General features: G+C 36.4%; 1 protein-coding gene across 1 annotated transcript in view; it reads right to left on the reverse strand.

Annotated features, from left to right (window-relative positions):
• SKAP2 (src kinase associated phosphoprotein 2) overlaps nucleotides 1-25,938 on the reverse strand; it is a 120,628-nt gene that overhangs the window by 48,601 nt on the left and 46,089 nt on the right. Inside the window, exons 5-6 of the mRNA XM_054633499.2 lie at nucleotides 1,770-1,847; nucleotides 965-1,048 (exon numbers count right to left, since the gene is read on the reverse strand). Of these exons, the coding sequence (XP_054489474.2) occupies nucleotides 965-1,048; nucleotides 1,770-1,847 (162 nt within the window). The remainder of the gene's footprint in view (nucleotides 1-964; nucleotides 1,049-1,769; nucleotides 1,848-25,938) is intronic.

Raw genomic sequence — 25,938 nt, forward strand, 5'->3', positions numbered from 1 at the left:
GACAATTTGACTCTTTATTTCTTACGGTTTTAAAGAGAGGACAAGCTTAAATGAGTCAGTATACCAAGGAATGAAACAAACTGGAGCAAATCATATTAGTCCTTGAATAAAAAAAGCCGACATAATAACTACCTACAGTAATCTCAAAAATGACAAACAAAAAGACAAAAAAATTAAATTGAAAGTTTGCCCTGGATTTTTTTTGGGGGAGGGGGAGGGTGAGGGGTGTTGGAAGACATTATTTTACTTTAAAATTTACTCAGATATAATTATGCATCATTTTGTTTACCCTTGAACATCAAATGTACATGGCACAGAATTTAAATATGTTTTATTTGACTGTCAATTTCAAAAATTCAAAGTAATATTACGAAATTTATGCCAGATTCTTTCCAAACTGGCCATTTGAATTTAAGTCACCTTCAGAAGTTTGCTTCACTTTCCATTGCTGACTTCAGTTAAATACATTACTTAATTTCTAGCTTTTCCAGAGCACAAACTATTTAAAAAGAAATAACTCCACTGTGCAGCTTTTAGATTAATATTTTCCTGGATAGAACAATCTCTAAGGAACTCGGAAGGTATAATTACTAGAGGATGTTTTCAAATTAACAGCCTATTTGGAGAGAAAGAATATTTTCTATCTAGTAAAACAGTTGAGTACCAGCACACTATCAAACTGACCAGCCAGCTGTTATTAGCAAACAAAGTAGCTTTTAAAGAAACTTATTCTTTTTTTCCTCAGTTTCCCTGCATTAAAAAACACTGACAGGTTCTGACGAATATTTACACATTTTAAAAATTCACAGCATTGTCCAAAACTTTTTTTAAAAAAAAGAACTTTCTTTTAAAAGTTGCATTCCGTTTGTTAAAATTACCTTTGATTCACAGTTTCCAACTCAAATAAATCTTTCATATCCTTTTATGCATTAAAACATAATTGCTTCATGATTGTTATAAGTACCTTTGTCGCTTCCATAGTAATAGAAGACTGTCTTGCTGATAGCACACCAACGCTTCTGCCATTCAAAGCCAAGAAAACTGTGGTCTGAAATTAATACAACATGTGTTACGTTGGTTTATGCCATTACTGAACAAAAATGTGTTACTTCTTTTCAAGGATTAGGTAAGAGGGAGGAGTAGCTAGAAAAAGACACTAAGGAAAGGAAACGAAGGAAATGCATGGCGCTGAGAAGAAAATTAGAAATAAAAATTGGTGGTAAGAAAACAAATAAGAATTTTAAATCACATAAAGAGGGAAGTCATGTGTAACATTAAATATAAGGAAATAATGAACAACTTCCTAAATATTTCCTAGAGTTATCGCAGCATTAAGTGGGTATTAAAGTGACAATATAAGATTTATTGAATCAAGGTAAATATTGACTGAAACAAAGCTGAGATCAATATTTGCCCTCTTGAAGGAAAATAAATCTTGATGCTCACTGAAACATGAAGTCAACATATGGTACTTCTACATACATTCCAAATGTTTTCTTCAAAAATATCTGAAAGTCCTGAATTACAGCTGAGTGGACTTTCACAGCATGACTTTGTTAGTAAATAAACAGGATTTTCTTTCAATACTATAGGAGTAATTGTGTGCTATGCTTCTTTTGCATAATAGTACTCAACATTTCAGCTTCTTCTCATTTTATTTATCACTCCTGTATGAAGTTGTTCATGTGTATAACATCAAATACAGACATATAGACAGACTTCCCAGACATTAAATATGCACTAGCTTTCACAAAGAAAGCTAGACTTACCTTTTCTACGTTTTTCCAGGTATCCAGCCTTCAGAACAAACTGAAGATCCTGAGCTGCAACAGGAGGAAACTGATTCCCTGAAAGAAAAACAAATTCTGTAAAGCACTGCTTTTCAAGGAAACTGCTATAGAAGCATTAATAAAATTATGGATTTTACACTCTCAATATGCAAGAGCTACTGAAAAAAAATTCTAGTAACTATTATGCCAGATTATTTTAAGTAAATGAAACATCTTCCTATCAATGTCAGAGCTGTTGCTGTTGTCCTCACCACTTGAGTAAGGAAAAATATAGCTGCATAGCAGGCCTTGCAAGTCTCAGAAGGAAAAGTATTTAATGAAACAAAATACAGCAACTGTTTCAAACATAGCCTGTAAAGCAAGTTGGATAATGAAAGCACTAAGTTTTCAAATGTACAAACAGGAGAAACCCAATCAAGAATCTCAATTGAACACAATTAAACCAGAATTGTGGTTTTCCATACCAGCTTCACACCAAAATACCTTGAAACAGCATACAAGGGGAAGACCCTCTATTACACATCTGAAAAAAGAAACCAGATGAAGAGACAATAAAAGGTGCTGCCTGTTGCTGACATATTTTGCCTAATTTGCAATATATGACCCCAAACCACTGCCTATAGGATCTATAAGGTGATAATGGATAAACCAAAGACATTGTACAGACATCTACAAAACTGTTGACCTACAGACACTAATTTTAAACACCTTGTACCTATGTCTGCATTGGCAAAATGGTGAGTATATCTCACTGCATTTTTTCCTTTTTCTCAACTGCTAATTCATAGACGTTTAAGACTAACCAGCCAACCCTGCCTCATCTTAAAATACAACTTCAAATGTTAAAAATTGTGTCTTCCATCTCTCAACCTTTTCCTCCTAAAACAACAGAATGATGATTTAAACAGAACTCGTAGTATTAAGAACAAGAATATGCTAGATGCATATAATATTTAATATTAATATAAATATCAAACTGCTTACCCCAAGCAAAAAAGCAGAACAAAAGGTACTCCTGTGCTGCTGGGTTCTTTAAGTAAGCAACACAGCGAAGTTCCTACTACTTATTATCATCAAATATTCATAAGAGTCGCTGTAGGTAGGTGGCAAGTTTACAAGGCAGCCATTATTCATCAGAATATATGTAATCTCATTATGTTCTATCAATATGAACATACAGAAAAGGACTGATACTAGCAGACAAATTCTGTGCTAAAAACACCATTTTAAATTATATAGTTTGAGTGAAAGATCAATGGTGTGACCTTGAACCAAGCACTGTCTCTGAAAGATGATGTCAATTTCCTGGGTTTTTAGGTTGTTCCTTAAAATAGATTTTTTTTTAATTCACTGTTCACAAATGACTTCTTGGTTTATGGTAGTTTTATTTAAATACAGTTATGACAGGAAAAAGACAAGAAAGAGATAGGAACATGCAGAGAATGCTGATTTTTAAAGCATGAAAATACTCAAAATGAGAAGACATTCTTTAAATAATACAACCAGCTCTTTAGACTGCAAAATATTTTATTTGACACCAAAAGACAGTAGATAAAATTTTACTTATATTGATATTGCCACTTCATTTTTTAAATTAATATTACTTTTTAAAGATTAGGAGTATATTAATTTTTATTTTAGCTTCTATGGAATTCTAACTATTGTGTTAAAAATACAAAAGCAGAATAAACATGCATTTTAAAGTGATACAGCTGTCCTCCCTTTGCTTGGTAATATGCAATCAGAGCCCAACATTAAATGGGAATTAAACACAAAGACACTTGATGGCTGGTATGTGATATGTTTAACAGTTACTTTAAAAGGTGATTTAGTGATGGTATTATGAGTGGGGGAGGTAAAGAGTTTTTTTAAGTATTTTGTACAAATATTTTAACAAATATTTAGTGTGCTGCTTTATATTGGTCATTGGGAGGCATCAGTGTGCAACACTTACAACTCTGCCTCTTCCAGTAGGGCTCGTCTTAGAACAGTGCAGCCCCATAGATGCGGAAGACATAAAACCTAAGTAAACATGCAAACAAAAGCAGCTCACTCTTAAATTTTACAATTTAAGAATTTCAACTGCCATTTAGATCTAAGTTTACCAAATATTGTTTGTATCGGTTTGGGCTTTGATGAGGAAGCTTGGCCAGTGATCATTTAGTGAACTGCAAATCAATGGGACAACACGGTTCCAGAGAAGCACATACTTTGGGGACTCCCTAGTACTGTTATTCTGTCATCCAAACTGACTACTTCATAGAACCAAAATTCCACTCAATTTTGTTACTTCTGCTGAGACAAGTCAGGATAAATTTGGTGATGGTATTTTCTGTAACTACATTTATTTTGAACAGGGCACTGAAAGCTTTTCCTTGAAAATTAAAAGAACGTGCATGGAAAAAGAGTGTTTCACTGTCTGCTGCCACTGCAGAAAGAAACCCTCCTCCCATCCTTAACCTGTAGAGAAGCCATTTCTTTTTCTATTCCTCAAAGCAACTGAGGCAGTAACTCCAAAAAACAAACTGCAGCTGGTAAGCCCCACTGCCACTCACAATCTGTAAGTAGCTGAAGCAGAAACAGATCATATGCATGTTATTATCCTTCTGTCAGAGAAGCCTGGGAACCAAAAAATATGATGGAACTTTAGTCAAAGGGCAGTAGAAACAGACCCAATTGTAATATCCCACGACACATACAGCTGTACAAGAAAGAAAAAGAATAAATCTGGTTAAATTCCTTCTTTCATTGCCCTGTACCTTCAGAAGGAAGGGGAGGGGGAGAATAAGTAGTACGAAAAGCATAAAGGAAAGAGAAAGAACCACCTCCTCCCAGATTGTCATGAACCACAGGTGTTGTGCATATGTGGCAGGAAGAAGGCACAAACATGGATATACCATTGTCCCAGTACTACAACAAAAAAAAACACAGGGAAGAAAGAGGAGGGAGTCAGTCACATTTTCCTTACAATTACTACTGAGATTCTGCATGGGAAACTTCTAAGTTGTATTATCTATCTTTCTTCCATTTTTTTTTTTATTCCTTTACCATCTTGTCCATCTCTCAAACAGGATTTAGAGTCAACTGCAACTGCTAGATGTGGGAACTCCCAGCAGAAAGTGTGGAATTTACATAGCAAGTTGGTTTTTGCAGTTGCTTTCAATCAGAATATTGCTTCCACATTAATTTGAAATACATCAGGCTTGGCACAGATCTCATAAAAAAGTATCACTAAAGCAGCATTATAGTATATTTACTATACTTTGTTACAGCAAAGCAGCATTTGCTTACATTATACCAGCAACTGAGATCAGAGGTTCATTAGCTGACTGCAGCATGAGACTTTGAATAAGACAGCTCAGTCTATAAAGAATCTAAGACAGAGGAATCCTGCCAAGAAAGAAGGCATTACTATGTATTTTAAGTAAAGAACCATAAAGCAAATTAAGCCACATGCTTCAAATCACATACTCCTTTAGAGCTCAGAATTTCCCATGTAATACTCCCATGCATGCCCCAGGATGTCCTCACAACAAGGAGAATTTTCTCCTTCTCTCATGCAGGTGAAATGGCCTGAATTCCAGTTATCTGTAATTTCTCTGGAGACTGTCCACTGTAAGAAATTAAATGTGGAGATGCAAGAAGCTTGCATCCTGGGGATGCAGATAGCACCTACTTGTACTACCTTTCTTGGGTGTCTCAACACCTGTTCATGAGAAACTTATGGTCAAGCCCACTACAAGATCAGAGCAAAACTTCTCTCTCAAAATGAGACCAACAGAGATCACCATGCCTTCCCAGCACTGTATGGTCTGTTTCCAGATACCATAAATTATTTCAAAATAAAGATGTTAAAAGGATTGTAGTCACCCCTGGTTTCTCCTTTGGTATACTATAGTTTTTTAAGCCAATTTTAAACATCCAGGAGAAAAGTGGCATTGTGAGTAGGAAATGCACTATGGCTTGCAGCTGTGTGGGTTTATACGTAGAGAAAGGCACAATGATTGCTTCTGTTTACTCTTCCAGACCTAATTTCTGTTGTGTCATTGTCCTGACAGTGGTGGGCAAGCACAGAGTTGAGGATATAAAAAGGTCTCATTTCCATTCCAGAGTTTCTACCTTACAAATAATGTCTTGAATCTTATTCTTTTGATGTGAAGACTAATTCAAAACGATCCAATATTTAGGGAGATAATAATCTTGCATATCCAATACATGGTATAAAATAAGGGAGGTCCATCTGCTTAAACTTAAAGGTTTTCCTTCATTCTTGACCACCCACTCACAAAAGAATCTCCCACAATAATTTCTCTTCCTAACTCTTCCCTACTGGTGGGAATTACTCTAATGTACTCCAAAATAAAATCTACGAGTTATGCTCCACATGCATATTTTCAGACTGGTGTGTACAAAAGCCATCAAAGACCAGATCAAAATATTTATGAGGGCTAAACCTTCATCTTAGAGAAAAGTAAATTATATGCATAATGCACTGGGCTCTTCCTCTTGGTTCTAGGCACTCTTGTGCCAAGTGAGCAGCTGGCAGTTATTATAATACTATTGCTGCCAGGCTGAAAATTCCTCCAGTGAAAAGAAAGTGAAATGCTCTCACTCAAGCATAAAGCCAGCTTTACCAGTCATGCTTTGACTTCAGAAAAACATTAAATGCTATTAATATAGGTGTATTAATGTATAGGTTCCACTGCACAACTCCCACAAACACAGAATATCTCGTGATTTAGAAAGATCACAAAACCACAGCTTATGGCACGACTATAATTTTTGCAACTTGGTAATCAAACAGGCAAAAGCCTGAATGATTTAATTTTTCACCTTACTGCAACAGTGAATTTTGTCCATTACATAAAAACAAGTTTCATCAGTGTCACTTCACAGCATGAAATTCAATCCTTGTGCCTGGAATTTCGATTTTTTGGAGGACCTAAAGATGTAAAAATTTCATCCTGTGTACAAAATAAATAAAACAAAACCAGACTGTATTATTCTGCACTGTTTACCAATAGGATTTTTTTTTTACTTCTGCAATGTGGGCTAAGGGATACATAAAGCAAGAAATAATCAGAGGTCAATGCATTCTAAAGAGGTGCTTAGCATGCTTATGGGAAGTTAAACAGGCGAAGTGGAGATAAGTGTAATTCAGTAACAGTTAAGTGGTTGATTACAGTTTGCTTTCCTAGTAGAGGACCAGAGCTTTAACCATAATAATGGTGAAGTTATCTTGCTCAAATTCACTGTTCTTCATTCCTTGTAAAAGAAAACTGAGAGGAAAAAATACATTAGTTTGATTATATGGAGAAAACAGTGATCGCTATTTCTTTATGCTCTTCTAAAAAAAAATATGCAATCATAATTAATAAGATAATTCTTAAATATTTTTTTCAATTTCCTTTTTTTTTTGCACTGAAGACCCTTAGTGTCATCTGAGAAGTTACTGAGGGTGCAGTTGATACCTTCATCCAAATCATTGAAAAGATATCAGACAGAACTGGTCCCGGTGCCAGTACCAACACAACTGGATGTAACTCTATTCACCACCACTCTCTGAGCCCAGCAAGCCAGCCAGTATTTTACCCAGTGAAGAGTTCACTGGGACATGCCATAGGCTGCCAGGTGCTCCAGAATGTGCAGGAGACAATAACAAAGGTTTTATTGAAGTCTAAGGAGAAAACATCCACAGCCTTTCCCTCATTCCCTAGGTGGGTCTCTGGTCATAAAAGGAGATCAGGTTGGTCATGCAGGACCTGCGTTTCCCAGACCCCTGCAGGCTGGGCCTGATCCCCTGGTTGTCCTGTATGTGCAGCATGATGGCACTCAAGATGATCTGTTCCATAACTTTCTTTGGCACTGAGGTCAGGCTGACAGGCCTGTAGTTCCCTGGATCCTCCTTCCAGCCCTTCTTGTGAACCTGTGTCACATTGGCCAACCTTCGGTCACCTGGGACCTCCCCAGTGAGCCAGGACTGATGAAAAATGATGGAGTGACTAGGTGAGCTTTTCTGCCAGCTCTCTCAGTACCCTTGGATGAATTCATCTAGTTCCATGTACTTGTGAATGTCTAAGTGGCACAGCAAGTCACTAACTACTTCCTCCTGGATTTCAGGGGTGTCTTCTGCTCCCTGTCCCTCTCTACAAGCTCAGAAGGCTGGTTGGCCTGAGGATGTTTGGTCTTTCTGTTGAAGACCAAGGCAAAGAAGGCATAAAGTAGCTCAGTGTTTTCCTCATCCTTGATAACAGCGTTCCCCCTCTGAACCTAATATAGGATGGAGATTCTCCTCGGCCCTCTTTTTGTTGTTAACATATTTATAAGAACACTTTTTATTATCTTTTATGGTAGTGGACAAATTAAGTTCTTCCCTTTCTAATTTTCTCTCTACATGACTTAACAACATACTTGTACTCTTTCTGAGTTGCCTGCTTCTTTCAAGAGTCATAAACTCTTTTTTTCCCAGAGTTCCAGCAAAAGCTCCCTGTTCAGCCAAGCTGGTCTTCTTCCCCACCAGCTCATCTTTTGGCACAAAGGGACAGCCTGCTCCTACAGGAAATGCAGAAAATAAGTGGGTTTGTCCTCTAGCACAGGGCTTTTATGCTATGTCTCAGGCTGCAATTCAAAATTGGCAGAGATAGTCTGAAAATATTTGTGTTAAAGTTGAGCAAAGAAAGTAATGTTTTTAGCAACACAAAAAAGTAATTTCATCTTCTTTTCCTCCCTCCTACCCCCCTTCTCACATACTTTTTCCAAAGTTCTTCATATCTCTCAGTTTCATTTTGATCTAGAAATACAGCATTTACCCATTTTTAATAGCTACTACAGAAGGATTCAATTATCTTTGAATCTGTACATAGCAATACACTGGAGTCACATCTGTTGCACAAGCACTGTGAATCTAGGCTAAAGAGGAGGTGGTTTATTTTCATATGCATATCCTCTCCCTACATTTATTTTTTCTTCTTATTAAAGAGAAGTTTAATGTATACTGCATTTGAAAAAAGATCCCATTTCTTAGAGGCTTCTAATTAAAGAAAAGTTATCAGTAGGAAGATCTCATGAGTTTTATTAATTGTCTTGAACACTTTCACAAAGACTATGTCTGCATTTTGCAAGTGTAGAAGCCTGGTAGCTCTGAATTAGTTTACCATGCAAGAATCAAAAGATAAATGTTAAAGAAAACACATTTAATTCCTGGAATAAATGTAATGACAATGTTTCACTTTTGAAAGATTGGTTCACAAAAAGTCAGCGTTTTGTTCTTCAAAGTGTTTGTTCCAAAGGCTGCCTGGTCTATGAAGTTCTGCTCTGGAGCCATCCCTAGCATTACCCATTGTGGTGTCTTAACAGTTTACAATAATTTTCACAGAATAACTTGCCTCCATATATTCCTCCAAGAAGAACCAGAATACTTAAAGCACTGTCATCTGTTTCTAGTTTTAATTCTTTCTAATTTGGGATATGAAGTTTGGGCTACAAACATTAATACCACACCCTCAGAGGCTTAAACACTGAGTATTTCTTACAGACTCCACCCTTAGAAGGACAGTGGTACAAACCCTTCTCTTCTCTTCCCTTCCTTCCTGTAAGCAGAGGTGAAGGCAGTGAGCCAGGCAGCCTAAAAACTACTGCAACAGATTCTTTACAAAAACTAAATCTAGTTCTTTGAAGAAGTTAGCATTAGAACTCTTTTAGTCATTTCTATTTAGCCCCTAAACTGTGTGTTTAGTTATTTTAAATTTTACAAACCTTACATTCATGGCTTTTTGATCCACACATTTTCTGAGTGAAGCTTCTATAGTAGTTGTAGCATTTCATTTGACAAAAAAAATTCCTTTTTTCATTTAACAAATTACAGGAGTCAGCCAGTTTGACTCCATTCATTAGGCTCCACAGCCAAATGGAATTATCCTGGATCACATACTCCTCACCCAAACTCAACTCTGAATTTGTAAGCTAATATTGTCCTGGATTTGCACATTCTTTTGATGATTTTTGAATTGCTTCTAAAACACCCACTGATACATTCTGCATAGCATCTTAATGTACAGAGGAGTTCATGGTTTTCACTCCTTGATCTAGATTTAACTTTCACACAGGTATTTATTAAAATTTCACAAATTACACCCATGGCACATGGAGGGGCAGGGGGTGGGGCGTGTTGGAGGTGTGTGTGTGTTTTTAAAAAGTGATGTTTTCTAAAGCTGTAAGCCAAAATTATTCTACAGCATTAGAAAAGGGGCCAATGAACACTTCACCAAAGCAGCCTTCCCAGTTTTGGTGTTTCTCAATGATTCTGAGGCAAGAAGAAAGAAAGATACAGCAGCAAAGAAAAGGTCTCTTGTACAAGGTCTCCCACTCACATCACTGTAAAGCAAGGCACTCAAAAATGTTGTAATGTGTGCAAAAGTTTTGTTTAAAGAATCATTAAGATTTACTCAATCATTTCAGCACAAGACAGGTTTCAGTCATCCAGAGGCCTGAATTACCAGAAAATTACCAGCTACCAGAAAAGTGCATCAGTGGTAGAGATTGGCAATTCAAATCTGCCAGCGCAACAGCTTCAAACTTTGTTATGAGAAATAAAGTAGGCAGGAAAACACAGAGATAAAAACAATGCTCTTGCTTTGCAGACAGAACTAAGTCAAAACAGACCATCATGGATCAATTAGAGGCACTGGGAATTCTCATGAAATTATGCAGGCCAGCTGAAATTTCCCAGCGTTGTCTCACAGACAAGCACACACATCCAATTTTGATTAGAAACCCTAAGTAAAGACTCAGAATATCTATATGATAGCTTGAACCACAGAAGGTGCTGTTAGCTAATCAGAGAAAATTAAAAGGCCAGGAATAAAGAGTCTACAGCTGGAATATGACCAGCATGATGTCAAAATTGCACATGGATAGCATCTTTAACCATATCACGATTCCTGTATTCCCAGATGGCTAACAGGAAATAAGTCCCACAAGCTTATCAAACAAGTTAAAAGCTATCATTTAATACCTCGAGGTGAAAAATACAATTTTCAGCTTAACATCTAAAACACCTGGGAGAGTTAATACTAAAATTGTTCTCTGCAATTTACATCTATTTTTAAATAGCCACCTACACATAAGAATCCCTTAGAAATACCCACATATCACAGTACCTTGATAAAAACTTGAGGCAATCAGAAGTAGAAGTTCCCCATTACTTTTCTTATTTTGTCATAATGTTTTTAATTAGTACTTTGGAAAGGCCTAAAATTCCATCGACAGGCAACCAGCCCTTTTATTTCAGTAAATAAGCCTACATTGAGATCAAGCAATGACAACTATTTTACTGGATACAAAAATGATTTAATATGTTTTGGCAGAAAAACTGCCAAATGTCATTTATTGCAAAGCTAAACAATGAACTTTAAAATTGTATTTCAAAATTGGTAATATGTGTTCTTTTACTTTCAATGTCCTAGTAATCCAAGTACTTATTACTCAACAATATTTTGACAGATCTTGTAAAGCTCACTACAGTGTGAACTCTGTGAACTCTCATCCAAATTTTGGCAATACCATGCAAGTTAGATCTTCCATGAATCACACGTTCATAAAACAAAAAGCATATAAATTTCCTTCCTCTTAATTTAAGAATTCCCCCAAAATTTTGCCCTGTCTCTTCTCCTGAGTAAGTTCTAGTGTGCATACATCCCCTTCTAAATTGTTTTGTTTCTAGAAGCTAGTTTGAGCCCCCTTTAAAAGTCTTAATGAAAAAAAAAAAAAAGAAGGAAAGAAAAATAAGTGAAAAAAACAGAACAGTACAGTTTGAGAAGTGCCAAATTTAGCTGAAGAGAAAAATCTTCCAATGTGAATTTCAATCTGTGAGAGGGATATTTTAGCAGGGGAACTTTTTAACTCCTGCTCTGATCAGAAGCATAACACACCATAAATACAATAAGCAAAACCCAAGAAATCCTGGGAAAGAAGGAAATTCTCAGACTGCCATGAAAAACCAACAAAAACCTCAATGTAAATTGCATTAAGTTTTATATATGGAAGTAATTTATGCCAACTGGCAGCCCTCTTGGATTAGCTGTGTAGTCTGCAAAGTTCCAACTGTTCTGACTCTTGGCCAAAGGCTTGGCCTGTTAAACTTCTGAAAGGAAACATACATACACACTTTGTGCATTTTAAATGCTCCAACAGCTCATATCCTTGATCAGAAAAAGTTTTAACATTACTAGTTGGAGCTGGAAAATCTTTCATCTGTATGAAGGAAAAGATTCAAATTCCTACAGTCAGCTAAAACCACATCTTTAAAACTGGCAGTTGCAGATTTCAATGAAGAGGTCCTAAGCCAGTTTTCAATTTCATTCTATATATTCCTGCAAACACAAAATTATTTGAATGTTCTGCCTCATTGCCTCATTTTTGATACATTTCTTCTACTACTGATAATTCAAGAAAAAAGCTTTGCTCAGTGATCAGTGAACTATCACACTCAAAGCTCCTCTGCATTTGAAAGCTAATTTGGTTTAAGATGGAGGTATGACTTTACACTATACACATGCAGTCTGCATGTAAAGGCAAGCCTTTTTAAAATAATAACAGAAGAAGAAAGTCTCATACAAGTCTTTCAAGTTTTCCTTACTGCAACACACAAAATGCATATCAAATATAATTCAGTATGTGGAAGTGGGAAGTCCTGGTAGAATTACAGTCTCTTGCAACAATAACATTGCACGTAGAAAAATCAATCTACAGAGCAAGACCAAGAGAAAAATTAAAGGCAAGGAAATCAAAAGTGACTTATACAGTGGCTTTATTTCCAAATACTCTGAAAGAGGTAATAAAAAGGTAATAAAAATCCAAAGGTTTTATGGTTCAAAAAACACATCACTATTTTCAAACCCCTTCTCACAAGGAGGTTGCTACCACAAAGATAAAATACTCTCCTGTTTTGCTGTAATTGCACAGGACCTAACTGAAAAGAACAAGGGAAACACTGTAAGAAACCAGCAGAGCACACTGTGGGAAGCCAGCAGAACACTCCTGTGTTTCCTGAAAGCTTTCCAGATGTAAATTTCAGTTGCCATTCACCTTGGAGTATACTGAGAATGACAGGAAGAACCACCTTCCAATATCAACTCCCAGGTTTTCTGAATGACTGCGCTAATATTTTCCAGTCCATTTGGAGGTTCCAGGAAAAAAAAAACAACATACACTTGAAGACACAAGCAACAAGAACTCTGGCAGAAGCTGTTTGTCTCTGAACAAGAGAGAGGAGATCTGACCAACTGTGCCAATTCTCCCACAAGTCCCATTTTGCTACATCTAGTCAATGGAAATATCAACTTTAATTTTTCAAGGATCTTTCTAAGTTACACCAAGCTACATAATGTTTCTCAGATGACCCTTGCAGTTCTTTCTGGCTATAGTATCAAGTAGAAATATCTGAAATAATATTTTTTATTTACAGTTAGAAAAAATTATCTTTTCCTAGAGTAAACACATATTAATTTCTTCAGCATCTGCCATGGGAGATCCCAAAAGTTAAGGGATTGGAAGTTAATAAATCAGAGATGCTATCATATGCTACAACAGGGGTCACAATTTGGGAAAGAGAGAATCAAGAGAAGAGCTGTGATTGAGTTCTGTGATATCTGTGTAAGAGGAAAAAGATGACACATCAAGAAACATGGGCATATTTTACAACTTAAGACTTTTACAATGATGAAGTAGATGGATAAATGTCAGTAGGAATTTCTCCAAACTCATTTAACTTTCATTTTTTGTCCCTTGATTCTCATACCACACCTGAGTTTTCCTTAAGCCCATGTCTGCAAATAAATCTAATCAAGGATTAGAAAGACAAACCACCCAGTGAATACAGCCACTGTTGAAATTTGAACCAGTTATAACATTAATGGTGAATGAATTAACTGAACCTGATAACAGAGTAGCATTGCTTGGTCTGGTGACAGTATTCAGTGATAGTATTGTGGTGTGTGGACATCAGTGGGACAGGGTTTGTAGGCAACATAAAAACATTCATCAGATAAACTAGCAGCACTGGAAAAAAACAAACAAGTCTTTATACAAGCAAAAGAGCTCATTTGTACAAAAATTCGTCAGTTATTTTCACCTTATAGCAACTGCCTAACACACATAACTTCTCTACCAACCTGGCATAATGAAACTTGTGAACATGCACACTATCACCCAAAGGCTGCCCTCAAAACAAAGAATTCAAACCTGCAAACATTTGTTTTAAACTAGTATACACTATTTTCTTCTAATTTAAAGTGTTAATTCAGTTCTCTTTAAAAGAGCACAATAATAATTGTGTCAAAGCTATAAAGTAGTTATTACCAAATTTCAACGGAGTCAATATTAAAGTTGAGCTATGAACACCAAAAAAAAAGAAAATGGAACTTTTAATGGAAAATGCTGACACAACTTTAACTATGACAATGTTAAGAGTGCTGCTCTAATAAATCTGTCAGTTTCTGTAATGCCTATGACAATCCCATTAATATGAATGATGTACACTTCACATAGCTTACTACATACCAACTGCACAAGTTATATCATCTTCATTCCCAGTAACAAATCAGTAATCAATATTTGCAAAAGCAGACTAATCCTTTGCAAAATCAGTGGTTTAGTGATTGAAGAGTTTGCTCAATTTACACAGTTAATCCCTCTTCATCTGCTTGAGCCCTCTATTTATTCCAACCACTTACAGTGGTAGCTGTAGCAGATTAATACATCCCCCTGTGCTAAACATGTCTTGACAATTGACCCAGCATATTGCTGTCAGGATAATCTTTACAAACACTGAGCTTTTCTTAACAAGCCTGAAGGCAACATTTAGAAATCAGAAGTTTACAAATACTCTCAGAAAGATCCTCTCACACATATTATCACTTCTCCATTTCAGTATTTCTTTGAGACAGCATCTACTGCCAAATTTTATGGACCCAAGAAGTACCCTCCTGACCTTTTTTTTATTACTAAAGTTAAAATTACTGTAATTATGAAGTCACACAAAGGGGGTTTTTAAATAAAGAAATTTCTATGGAAACAGAAAACCAGCAGGAAAATAATGTGTTATAGCATATTGCTCAATGAAAAAATGAGATGGCCATCTGTGTAAATACAAGTAAATTAGCATCTTTTATTCAAAAAAATGAGCTGAAGCAGTAAGACTAAATTAAGATTATTAAGATTTTTCTCTTTATTAAGAGAAAAAAAGTCGCCATGAAGTCCATAGTGAGAAAGTAAAAAACAATAAACTTTAATTAAAAAGAGACAAAAATATTTAGTTACACCTACATATACCTCTGAAGCTCTTAAGTTTATAACAAAGACTTGCATGGTCCTTCAAGGTTTTTCTCCATTTTGATATTTTTACCCCTACAAGAGGCAAATATTAATCAAAGCATATTTTTCTAAACAACTAAGAAGAATTAACGTGGACAGTAGTCCCAGTTACACCTAAATGCATACTAATCTTTTATATCAATGAAGCTATTCATGCTTTATTTGCCATTGTACATAACAGCAGAAGATAAAATATTCAAATAAATTGACAACTTAAAGGAGTAAATCTGAAAATATTTTATAAGGTACAAATGGAAGAACTTGTATTTAAGGACAAATAAAGTAGAAACCCTTAAAGAGCTAATTTGCATGATCAATCATCATAGTTCTAGTGGTTCTTGGTAACTTATTTCAGAGAAGCATGATACTGTATCAGATGTATAAGGCATAACAATTGTAATGTCCACACAGAACTAAAGCTCAGTGTTAGAACAGCACAACTGTTTTAATTCTTAAAATTTTCCTAACAGTAGTTCTTGATCTATGGAAAGACAGCACAAAAAAATTGCTAGGCAGACTAAGGTGGGGGTTTAATTGTTTGAAAAAGAAAGTAAGCATTAAGAGAAAAATTAGAGATACTGATGGTCAGAAGAGAAACTGAAACAGGCTGGTTTGCACCATACATTAATTACTATCCTAGAGAGCTTAAATTATCCAGCTGGCTCTAGAAATGCAACCTGGATTCAGAAATGAACTTAAGCAAAATTGGCAGAGCACAGAACACTAACTTAGTCATCAGGTACAGTCACAGCATACATCACAAACTTGATGTGCTTGACTATTTTATATATCCACAGGAGGAAAAAAATAAAAAAAAAACTACACTAGGAGTACTAGTTTTAGGGGGCAATGATGAACTTTCAGCACTGAAGGCCATCAAACCAAAGGCCAACAGAACTTTCTTAAATGGATGAACCGAAAAATCAGCATATTCCATTGTTTCACTGTTGAAACTCATCTTAAAATACAAAAAAAGTGACTGAAGACATGGTACAATATGGAACAGCCTAAAATTTATCTGTTATTTAAACACAGAAAGGTGAAGGTGTCACTGTTGAACAATAACATTTGAAGGGCGAAAGATGTGAGCTACAGCACAAAACAAGTCAGCATATGGGAAGAAAAAGAAAAAAAAAAACCAAAATACACAACAATCTCTTGTTCTTCCACCATAAGAAGCAATTAACTTTCTAAAACTAAGAGATTGGACTAACCATGTGAAGGTAACTATGATGATACAGATGCAAATACTGAATTTCTCACCTGTATCATTAGTGGTGTCCTCTTGAGGTCAAGTAGAAGAAGAGGAAATTTAGGCAGAGTTATTATCCTACACAGTACACTGCAGTACATAAAACACTCTCTATACAAGTTCTGCAAGAGTTTTAGCCAATTAGAAACTAAAACTTAGAACAGAAATAATTTTTTAGAACTAAAATTCTAGATCTCCCCTTGAGGCAAGTCATTAAAGAAGGATGAAATCTGAATCTTAATGGTTAAAAAGCATACTAGAATGTCAGTCCATTAGAAAAAAAAAGACATTGCATAGGTATGTGAAGGATTATAAATTGCAGAGTGGCTCGATTCACTAATTTTTCTTCTGTGATTCAGATTTTCATAATTCAAAGCTCTCTGAGCTGGAAGCTGTGGCACAAAGTTTTTTTTTTTTTTTAAAGATCTCTGTAATACAGAACATGATCTGGCTTAGGAATTTTAAACCTTGGCAAAACTCTCACAGTGGACTCTAGCAAAGCAATAATGTTACAACTCAAATGTAGCTTCAATATTTAACTGGATTGTGGAAAGAGTGTCTAATCTTCTCTTATTCGTTAATACCCCAAGGAATCAATGGAAAGAGGAATTGATGTGAACACGATGAGTACCCTAGACATTGCCTATACAATCAAAGAGGGTTTCACTTTACCCCAATGACAATTTTCCTAGCTGATTAGTTGAAAAAGTCCAACTGTACTTGGTCTGGACTGACCAGTGGATGGAGACTGAAACCACCACTCGAGGTTTTTGCTGAAAGTTTCTCGCAACACCGTTAAAACACAGTTTATTTAGCCACTCTTTACGACTCTTTAAAAAGATGCTCCATGGTACTTCAAAATGCTGAGCCTTCTGAGATTTAATCTGATATCCTCCTCTACTCAGGCATTCTTCTGTGAACCATTCAGTTTTAGCAACTAGCACCAGAGGTTGCTAATTTTGTCTCTAATGTGAGTGCCAAAAAGAACAAACAAGTAAACAAATGCCAACAAGAAGATCAGCAGCTAGAGCAAAATCCTAAAATGTATTTGACTTCTGTGAACTCTGTCCCACTGCAATTCAGTGAAATTCCATCAGGAAAAACTGGGGAGACAGATTGAGAATTGGCATCACCAGTGAAAGACAAAGCAAGGCCAGACTCCTGATGTGCAGCCCCCCCACAAATGGCACACTGCTTTTGCCTCCAAACCCATGGTGAAGAGCTGAATGAACAGCAGGATGGAGAATGAGCTCCAAGTCCCTGCAGGGCTCAGCCAAGCAGCCGTGGCTCATACCTACGGCCAGGCTACAAAAATGGGAGAAGGAAACCAGCTGGAGAGATCAGAGTGCAGGTGGCAGAGCAATGGCAAGACTTATAGGCCAGAATGCTGAAATCCTGATGCAATTTCTGTAAAGGCAGCAAGGGTCATGAAATATTGCCTAAAGTGCCTGTTAACCCTTTAAAGCACACCAATCCTGTGGATTTCTCCAGTACCCTACAGTTGCAGTGTAGCCCATAACAGAATGAAGACTACAGGATTGTAGGGTTATAATTGGTTTAACAAGATCTTTTCAGCAGCTGACAGGCAATTAAGTCTTCAGTTTAGCCCTAAAATATTTATTCAGACTTTCCAACTGCATATAAAGACATGTCTCTGAGCACATCACAACTCCTGTTACAAATACTAATCACCCTTTCTTAGGACTTCTAAGTAGCTTTCATGCAGGCCATGTAGAAAATCATGCATGATTCTGTCAGGTTTTTCATATGAACAAAGATTTCATCCAAAACAATGTTTCAGGCAGTATGCATCTTCCCCAAGAATGTTGTAGCATGGTGTATCATTACCTGCATTTTGAAGAACAGCTTTATAAATTTTATATATTTTAACTAGTTAATGTAATCTGATACTCTTTTTTCAGTATGTCATTTCATAAAAGATGCAGAAAGTATTTTGATTTTAGACCTAAACATGACTATATGATGACTAATCATTACATGTTTCACTACACAGGTACCTATCATGCAGAAATAGGAGTGAAAAGAAAAACTTCAAGGAAAATTTTGTGTTGAAAATGATCAGTTGATTAGGTACAGGACAAAAGAAAAAATATACAGAGGTTGTCAACACTTCTGTCATGTACAGAAAGGAAAATTAAGAGTCATTTGTTATTCTCAGTTAGAGAGGTCACTAGTGTTATCTTGCACATGATGATTTGATGCACTACATATGATTAATGCTTGTTTAAAGGACATTGCCAAGGTCTCTAGGTCAGACTATGACCTTCCATTTTTTTTCAGATATCCATAAACAGAATATTAATAATTCAGTAAGTGCTTTCCTCCCTCTTTGAAATATTTTAATACTCTCTGCTACTACTAAAACAAGAGTCATAGTAGAAGGTGATAAAATAGCAAGAAAGAAAATTCCAGTAGGGAAGCATTTGCTTCAGAATCAGACTTGTTTTTTATTACTTTAAATGACTGGTACATTGTAAGTATCACTTTCTAAGACTTTCTAACTGCACAGGTTTCCACCACCTCATGTATATGCATGCCTTGATGCTTTGGGATGAAATTGTTTATGCTTCCTCAAAGTCACTAAAATTCTTAAAAATTTTAAAGACAAAACCAAAGTGAATGTACTTGCTTTTTCTAAAAAGCAAAGTTCTCAGAAGTCACTGAAATGTTGCATTTTTACACAACATGTACAAATTGTATTTTTTAATTGTGTACTTACATGTCCAGCTAGAGCTTTAGTTCTCTTAAAATCTCTGCTTAGGCATCAGAAAATGCACAGTAAAAATGTTATTAAAAAAAAAAAAAGGAAGGAAGGAAGGACAAAACTCCTGTGACTCCCTCACTATTCATAAATCTTTGGAAAATGAACTATCGTCTGGATAATGCTTGGAAATCTCAAGTTTATCTCAAGTTTATATCAATATAATTTTCTATGCCTGGATATAGCAATAGTTAAGATGGAATGTCCAAGATCACCTTCAAATGAGGAATAAGCATTATCACATTTTTAAAATGAGATAAATTTGAAATTTTCAACTTTAAATTTAATTTTAAATTTTAAAACAAAAAAAAACATTCTTAGTAATAAAATTAGATTTTTTTTCTCAAAAACTAAAGAGGACTGCAAAATTTCTTTCCAAAAGAATTTTCCCTGTAGTTTTCCAGTGGCTTTAAGAGGAAGAGACTCTTATACATCATCATTATATGGCACTTGCTTCAGATTTAAAACTATAACTCTGTGTTTATATTTTTCCCCTTAAGGCTGTAGTTCTAAATGTTTAATAACAAACTGATTGCTATATTGTCCATGTATTATTCTGCTTTTCCACAGGGTAGCAGTGTGTTTCAGAACAAGGCCACCACTGTGGGAATATGAATGAGTACACAAATTCCCTGCAGAAAGCAGCTGTTCCCTCTTGTACATATGCAAATGGAAGAAAGCTAAATAATGAGGGCAGCTTTATTTCACAAAGACAGACAACAACAGAGCCAAAGTGGACTACAACAAAGTTTTTGTAGGAAGCAGTGAACTGAAGTCTACAAAAAAGGATGAATTCTTAATATTCTCAGTCGTGAGAATCATGTTTCTTAGGGAAATACTGATTCATGGCTTGCAAAATTAATCCTCAAAATTATTTTTAAAACCCTAAAGACAAAGACATCGATGCATCTTTTCCAAGACACTGAGTTTATTCAAAAAAATTATCACTTAATTAAGGCAGAAATCTGGACATTTTTTTCTCCCCAATACCATCAGTCTTACGTATGACCTTGGACAAGTCATTGAATCTAACTCAGTTTTCTTGTCCATAAAATGGAGATAATACCTCTGCCCAGGGCTAGTGGGAAGCTAAATCCATCGTCCATAAACGTGATTTGAAATAGCAAGGTAAAAAGGCTTTATCAGTGCTCCGTACTGCTGCATTTTTCATTGCTTTTAATAAGCCTAATGAAACCATGTAAATTTTGAATGACAACATTAAGCAGATTTTCAGGCCAGCTAGGAGTAAAAGGCATTACAGATTTCTTGAGATGACCCCGATTTGAGCTCTGACAACTAATGGCTGAGTCAGAGCATTGCTATGTGAAGTACTGTGAAGAGTCTTCCAGATGTCTGTTGTTCTAACAGGGAACCGTTTATTCAATGCTGGAGAGCGCAGTTGCACCAGTGACAGAGGAGGAAGAAGAAATGGCTCACATTTGCTCACTGGTGAAGCAACAAGCAACACTAAAATCTTTCAAAGTTTGTCATTGGCATTCACTAGTGAAGCTTAGTACAAACCATGCTTTTTACACAAGCAAGTTAACATAAAACAACAAGAATTAATTTATCAAACCAAAAACATGCATGCCACAGATTAAACTGCACAGTTCTCCACACTGATCAGCTACAATTCCTTACCATAAAAAGCTTCCATCATAACCCCAGCAGGATTTTGGTAATAATACACATGCCCTGAATTCACAATCCATGAAGAAAGTCCTTTGACAATATGTCTTCTGCAACAACATTGAGTGTTACACCTCATCCTCACCTAACTGAGACATGATTAGGGCCATCACAGCTGGTGCTCTACAAATGAAACATTATATACTTTTTTAAGAAAGAAATCAACGCTGAAATTATTTACCTAAATACTAATCTAGGGTCATCTAAAGAGAACATCCTTGTCATTGAAGGAGTCTGTGAGCAATAGAGGACAAAACTTTAAAATTCAGAATCTTTTGCACTGTTCTTTTAGCAGACTATGCCACAAAACTGAAGACAAAAATAATTCTATTTTTAGTGGCACTGAGTTTCCTGTTTGTCCTGATCTTTACTAAAATTGACAGGTCTGCTACTTTGGGCAGTCTAGTGTCCAAATTGGGCTACAATTTTGGCCATTGTCTACCACCTTACTGCTTTTGGTGCTAAGCTATGAGACTTTTGTGCAGATATCAGGGTAAACTGCCAGATGCCCTAAGCCCCCATTCTAAGAGTTACTACATTACCTAAAATCAGCTCTACAACACACATACAAAAGGAGATTTTGGATGCTGTGTCACACTTGTGGCATCTGCTATACAGTAAACTGAGTCTGCTTGAAAAAGCCTGTTTTCATGATCAAGTATCCCAACAGACAGAAATATCAGCTGCTGAAGCATTAAAAACTACCACAAAAAATGCAGCCTTTCTTTCCCATAAGAATATCTTAAGAACAGCAGAAAACAACAACAGCATGTCAAAACAAGGGTACTCCCGGACATTTCTGCAGTGGATTCTCTTATATGTTGCATGTATTTTTTCATGTGTTTCTGTGGCCAACTTTATAAGTCAACTAATTCAAAATTTTCACTTTACTTGGCAATGAAACCTGTGGCAGTATTGTAACAAGATGTCACAGAGTCAGTTTTCCCCTCCCTCTAGAGACACAAGAGAACTTCAGATCCCAGAGCAGCCATGAGGACATCCAGGAACCTGTGGGACTTCCCTTGGCCTGCCTGACTTCCAGCATCCATCTCTCCTCATTTCCTAATCCTCTTCTAACCTTCAAGATGGGAAAGAGCAGTAAGCTGAAATGGCAGCTTGTGAAAACAGACACAGGAACACAGGAAATAGGCTTGTAATCCAAAGCTAGGAGCTGGGCCTGGCAGTGCTATTAATCAATATACACTGACTACAGGAGGCACCACCAAACCTAGCAGGCATATATGGGAGAACTAGAAATATCTCTGATTGCCTCAGGTGAAAGAAAGCACATGAAACAAAAGTCTGAAATTCAGGAAACTAATTTCTGCCGTAATTGTTATGGTTTACATCAAATTTCAAGGAAGAACTGTAGCTTTCAAACTTAAATCCCAGTGGTTAGTCTTCTGGATAAAAGCAGTAGAAAAGATTAATCTCTCTCCACTCTTATAGAGAGACATTAGCAGTTTACTTCCATAATCACATGGATTTGCCAGAGATCTCTAACAAAAATGCAGTAAACTTTTTGCATAGAAGCTGGACAAAAAATGTACTTGCAAGAAACCATCTTTCCCCCACCCTACTTCTTTCTATTTCATCCATTCCCTTTATTGATGTTAAGTACCTATGTCTGGGAAGACTCTTTCTCCTGCACAGTCTTACAGTCTTGCTCATGTCCAGTAATGTGCTTCCCGTTCTTAAACTCTCATAATTTCCCCTTCTTTATCTCCTCTTTCTCCATATTTTTAGTCCCATCTTCCTGAGGTCCTGCTCTATTTAATGGTCTCCTCTGTTCATGACCTCTCTGCATTAGCCAGACCACGTTGTGCACTCTACTCACTGGCACCTCTCCATGTCAGGGAAATTCTTCACCAAGTGAGCTCTTTATTCCTACACATGCCCACTCTCCTGCCATAGCTCTCATCACAGGGTGAGTGTGCCACCTCCACTGTGCACAGGTCCTGCTGCCAGCTAGACTCTCAGAAATAGAATCCCCAAGCCATCTGCCCAGGAGAGCTGAGGGAAAAGGGCTGCAGAGGTGTCAGGGACTGTGCTCCAAGACAGGTCAGCTGCTTCAGGGGGAGCCACAAGCAGCACATAAATCAGAAATCACCTTTCCCCTGGGTTATGACATTCCAAGGAATGAAGCTAACATTGGAATGAAGAGATTTGTTGGCTTTATCCTCTCCTTCCAGAGCTCTTTTTGATCAGCTTTGAACATCTCATTAGCAGTGCAACAGAAAGTATCCTATTACTTTTCTATTTTTAATGTCCCTTTCTGCATTGTGGCCTCAGTCTTCAGTATTATACTCTACCACACGTACAGTTTTCTCTTATTAAAAATTTAATAAATACTTCAGGCCCCAAAGCATATCAGCAATTAAAAAGAACCAGTTCTTCTACCCCAGCAGAAGCCAGCATGAGAGGCATTGCATGACAACTTGAAAAAACTTAAAATAATCATCAGCAAATTAGGCCTGAGAGTCTTTCACTTCATATACCTGTTCTTATTCCAGACTCATGGATGTATTTACCTAAATTAAATACCTGGCATAGGTCTGATACTGCTTTGTGGACAGCACAACTATCCCTGCAGAAGAGCAAACTACTGGGTATGGTGTGGTAACGTTACCATTTATCCTCCTGCAGTTCTGAATCAAGATGTGGATACACCTGCACTAGCATCCAATGCCAGACAGACACAAGTTGTGTCCTCAAGAGTCATAACTCCAAGGCTGTGCATGTACCATGTCCATGGTCTTTGGCCCCACTTCTCAGAACAGCCATTTAGCCCAAGGGCGCTGCTGCAATGACAGCACTCCACAATTTATCATTCCAAGTCTAATATAAGCACCCTTATAAAAGCATCCTTAGGCACCATGCTGGATTGTACACCCCATGTTCTTTATTTGCAGAGTACAGACCACAACAGGACCCTATTTTTGTTTGCAACCTCTGAGCATTGCTTTGAGGAATGGCAATGGTAAAAATAAGAAGTGGTATACTGTGGCAGAGGTTATATCAACAGATTTGGAAGGCTCCATACAGAGCAGACTCTCCTTTCAGCATATATTCTCTTGACACAGTTATCCTCAAAACCCTTGGGACTAACCCTGACACGTATTTCATAACTAAGAGGCCTTCAGACAGCTATAACCAACTTCAACATTTATTTATTCTAATATCATCTGCTGTGTTCATAGCATATATTTTATCAGTATGCCTCTATGAAACAGTCCACCGCACAAAAGCAGGGCTGAGACACAGAGCAAAAGCCATTCCAATAAATGTAATTAGTACTGCAGCAATACCATATGTACTAAATGTACTTCACTATGAAAGCTTACACTGATCACTGCAACATAAAAATGTCCATTAAAATAACATTAATTGTATTTATTAGTACTGTGTTGCAGAAGATTCTAACTACAGTGTTGCCTACGCTCTATTAACAAAAGATAGGATGCATCCAATTTTAAGAAATTCTTACCATTCAGCACTGTCCAAATCAAAGAAGGAAGTTTAAAAATAAAATTTTAGTCCATTTAAGATGCAAGCACTGATAGTAGCCAAAATATCCTGCAAATGTAACACCAGAAAAAAGTTTGCTGCATGGAAATGATTACAATCTTTTTCCTCTACTTTCTCCCAACACGAGCAATCTTTGATTGCAAAGTAATTTAAAAAAATAAATTTCTTTACTAATATTTGGTGTTAAATTCAGATCAATAGGGACTAAGGCATACACTTTCAATTGAAAATACAGGGCAGACTGCCATAGTTGCAGTTCTCAAATGCACACACCTAACTGAACTGTTTATTTGCAAGATGACAGATAATGACACAACTATTTTCCTAGCAAATTGAGGCACAAGTTGCCAATATTTCCTAATGAAACCGTCACTAAATTCATTTAAGTCTTGAAAAACCTGTTCTGTTTTATAGTACATTCAGATTAAATATGAGGTAAATATATAATTTCCTATGGGTTTTGGAATCATAAACATAAAGCTTCATCCAGGAGTTTTTTTTACATGGTATGTATACAGTTCTTTCATTCCAGGAACCTGCAGAAGACTGCAGAACCTGAAAAACTTTGCTATTACTTTTAAAAGGTGAATAATCACACTAAGCATGACAAGATGATTACAGTGCTAACCATGGAATCTGATTTATCTTTTAAAAGATCAGTTTAAATCATCAGAAGTTGCATTTGGTTTTATTGAAGATTCATCATATTGAAAGCTTTTTGAAGAAAACAACAAAAATAGTTTTGTTTTAATGTTAAGAAGGATCAGACTAATAGACATAAATTATTTTAGTGCCTTAGTGCACCAAACACCTGTGTGCAGCTTTCAATGAAGTGGCTGAATTATAGATAGTTTTAGTTTTGAAAAAGCAAAGCAATTTAACATAAAGATGTAGATGACTTGTCAGACATACTTAGCCCAATGAAATTTGTGCTTGTGTAAATATAGAGATGTTAACATCAGCCAGAAGGTAGGTCCAAACTGCAGATTCCTAAACATCACCTTGGCAGTTCCCAGCATCTTCCCTATATACTGACACTTCATGCAACTGCACCATACAGTTTTGGCAAATGAGTAAATTTCTAGCTCAATGTCAACTGTGCTGTGATTCCATACACTGTCCAAAGAGGACTTGGGATAATGTATATTTATTTGTGGAATGAACAAGCATACCTGAAAATCAGAGGAAAAAAAACAGATAAATTTAATTTAACCTTAAGTAATTACAAATTTAAGTATTAATCTCTGATTAGTACTTTCATATTATCTCATCAGCAAGTGAACAACTTCCATTAGCATCAGCAGGCATTGAAACTGGGCAAGGACTAAACATTTTCCTTAAGTCAATATCATTCTCTGACTTAGGTGTGTTTTATGGGCTGTTTTTCCCCCTTCTCCAAAGGACACCACAGGAAAACAAGACACAGCTTTAGCATTCTGGCTTTACAGACTCAGCCATATGTTGAAATTGCTGTACTCTTGAATTGCTTTTTCTCTGTTAGACATTTTTTGTGTTTATTTCCCAGA

The sequence above is a fragment of the Agelaius phoeniceus genome, chromosome 1 (assembly GCF_051311805.1).
Source record: "Agelaius phoeniceus isolate bAgePho1 chromosome 1, bAgePho1.hap1, whole genome shotgun sequence".
Taxonomy (NCBI): Eukaryota; Metazoa; Chordata; class Aves; order Passeriformes; family Icteridae; genus Agelaius; species Agelaius phoeniceus.